This window comes from Bipolaris sorokiniana (genome assembly GCF_000338995.1).
Source record: "Bipolaris sorokiniana ND90Pr unplaced genomic scaffold COCSAscaffold_133, whole genome shotgun sequence".
NCBI classification, from domain to species: Eukaryota; Fungi; Ascomycota; class Dothideomycetes; order Pleosporales; family Pleosporaceae; genus Bipolaris; species Bipolaris sorokiniana.
Genome location: NW_006912024.1, coordinates 1,144 through 2,276, shown reverse-complemented (window position 1 = coordinate 2,276; position 1,133 = coordinate 1,144). Strand labels below are relative to the sequence as shown.

Genomic DNA, 1,133 nt, shown 5'->3' with positions numbered 1-1,133 from the left:
TAGGTCACGTGATGTGCCACTCCCGCCAAGGGCAACCATCCGAGGGATGGCAGGACGCCTTGGGATGGCAGCCATCCCCAACATCACAACCATCCCAGGGATGGCAGGGAAGTAAGGGATGGCAGGACCAAAGGCAACGGATATAAGAATGGGTTGGATTTCATTATTACATTCGTTGTGGTCAACTCAAATTGTACTTTCTTACTAGTATCTTTACTTAACAAGATTGTCACAAGTTAGTCTATCAAATAGATTAGTCTTGTCAAACCCTCCTTAAGCACGCCAACTCCACTGCATCGCCAGACAAGCCTCACGGAACACTAACGTAATACTCACCTGCCTTAGTGCGGACCAGGATAGAGAAGTATAGACCCTTACCCCGTGTAACACTTTAGAGAGTTGAAGAAGGCTACAGATCTATTAAATACTAGCTATAGTTAGACTATTTCTTCTCTAATAGTCGTTCTTCTTCTAGAGAGCGTTACGTCTCTTAATATTCTTTACAACCTTAGTATTAATAGCTAGCTATTTTAACTATACTAAGATAGGTAGAGTAGAGTTATAAGTTACTAAGTACTTAGCTAGCTATATAATTTAGTTCTAAACTATATCTAATTAAAGCTAAAATTGTTATGGGCGGAGAGGCCTAGCGAATGAGTATGCTTCTACCTATCGTACAGAAGCTAAAAGATAAGAAAAAGAGAAGATAACTAAGTACAGACTTCTCTTATACCTGCTCGCTTCTGATCACGTGTCCGTACAGAAGGTATATCACGTGGTCGAAGATCACGTGATCCTCTTCAGTAGAGATCACGGGCGCAGCCCTTTACAAAAATTAGCGTAGCTACTTAATCTCTATAATATAATTCTATAATTCTAAATCTATAATAATAAATAGATAGTTATAAATCTTATAACTATTAATAGAGAGGTATAACTAGATATATTAGTTAACTCTTATCTAAACTTAATCTTAAAATTCTTTAACTACAATTTTAAAGAGTAGTCTTTAGATAAGAACCTAAAGCGAACTAGAGATTATACGAGTAATTATAGAATTTAAAAATAAGAACTCTTAGGCGCTAGTATTAACTAGTAACTATAGGCTAATACTATAACCCTTTAAATAAAGA

General features: G+C 36.5%; 1 protein-coding gene across 1 annotated transcript; it reads right to left on the bottom strand.

Annotated features, from left to right (window-relative positions):
* Positions 1-21: 21 nt before the first annotated feature.
* COCSADRAFT_59351 (uncharacterized protein) lies at positions 22-375 on the bottom strand (the record flags this gene model as incomplete). The annotated part of the gene is made up of 2 exons (XM_007708044.1): positions 22-185; positions 315-375. Coding segments are annotated over 2 exons (225 nt in total), but the record flags the coding sequence as incomplete, so codon positions are not given.
* Positions 376-1,133: the final 758 nt, after the last annotated feature.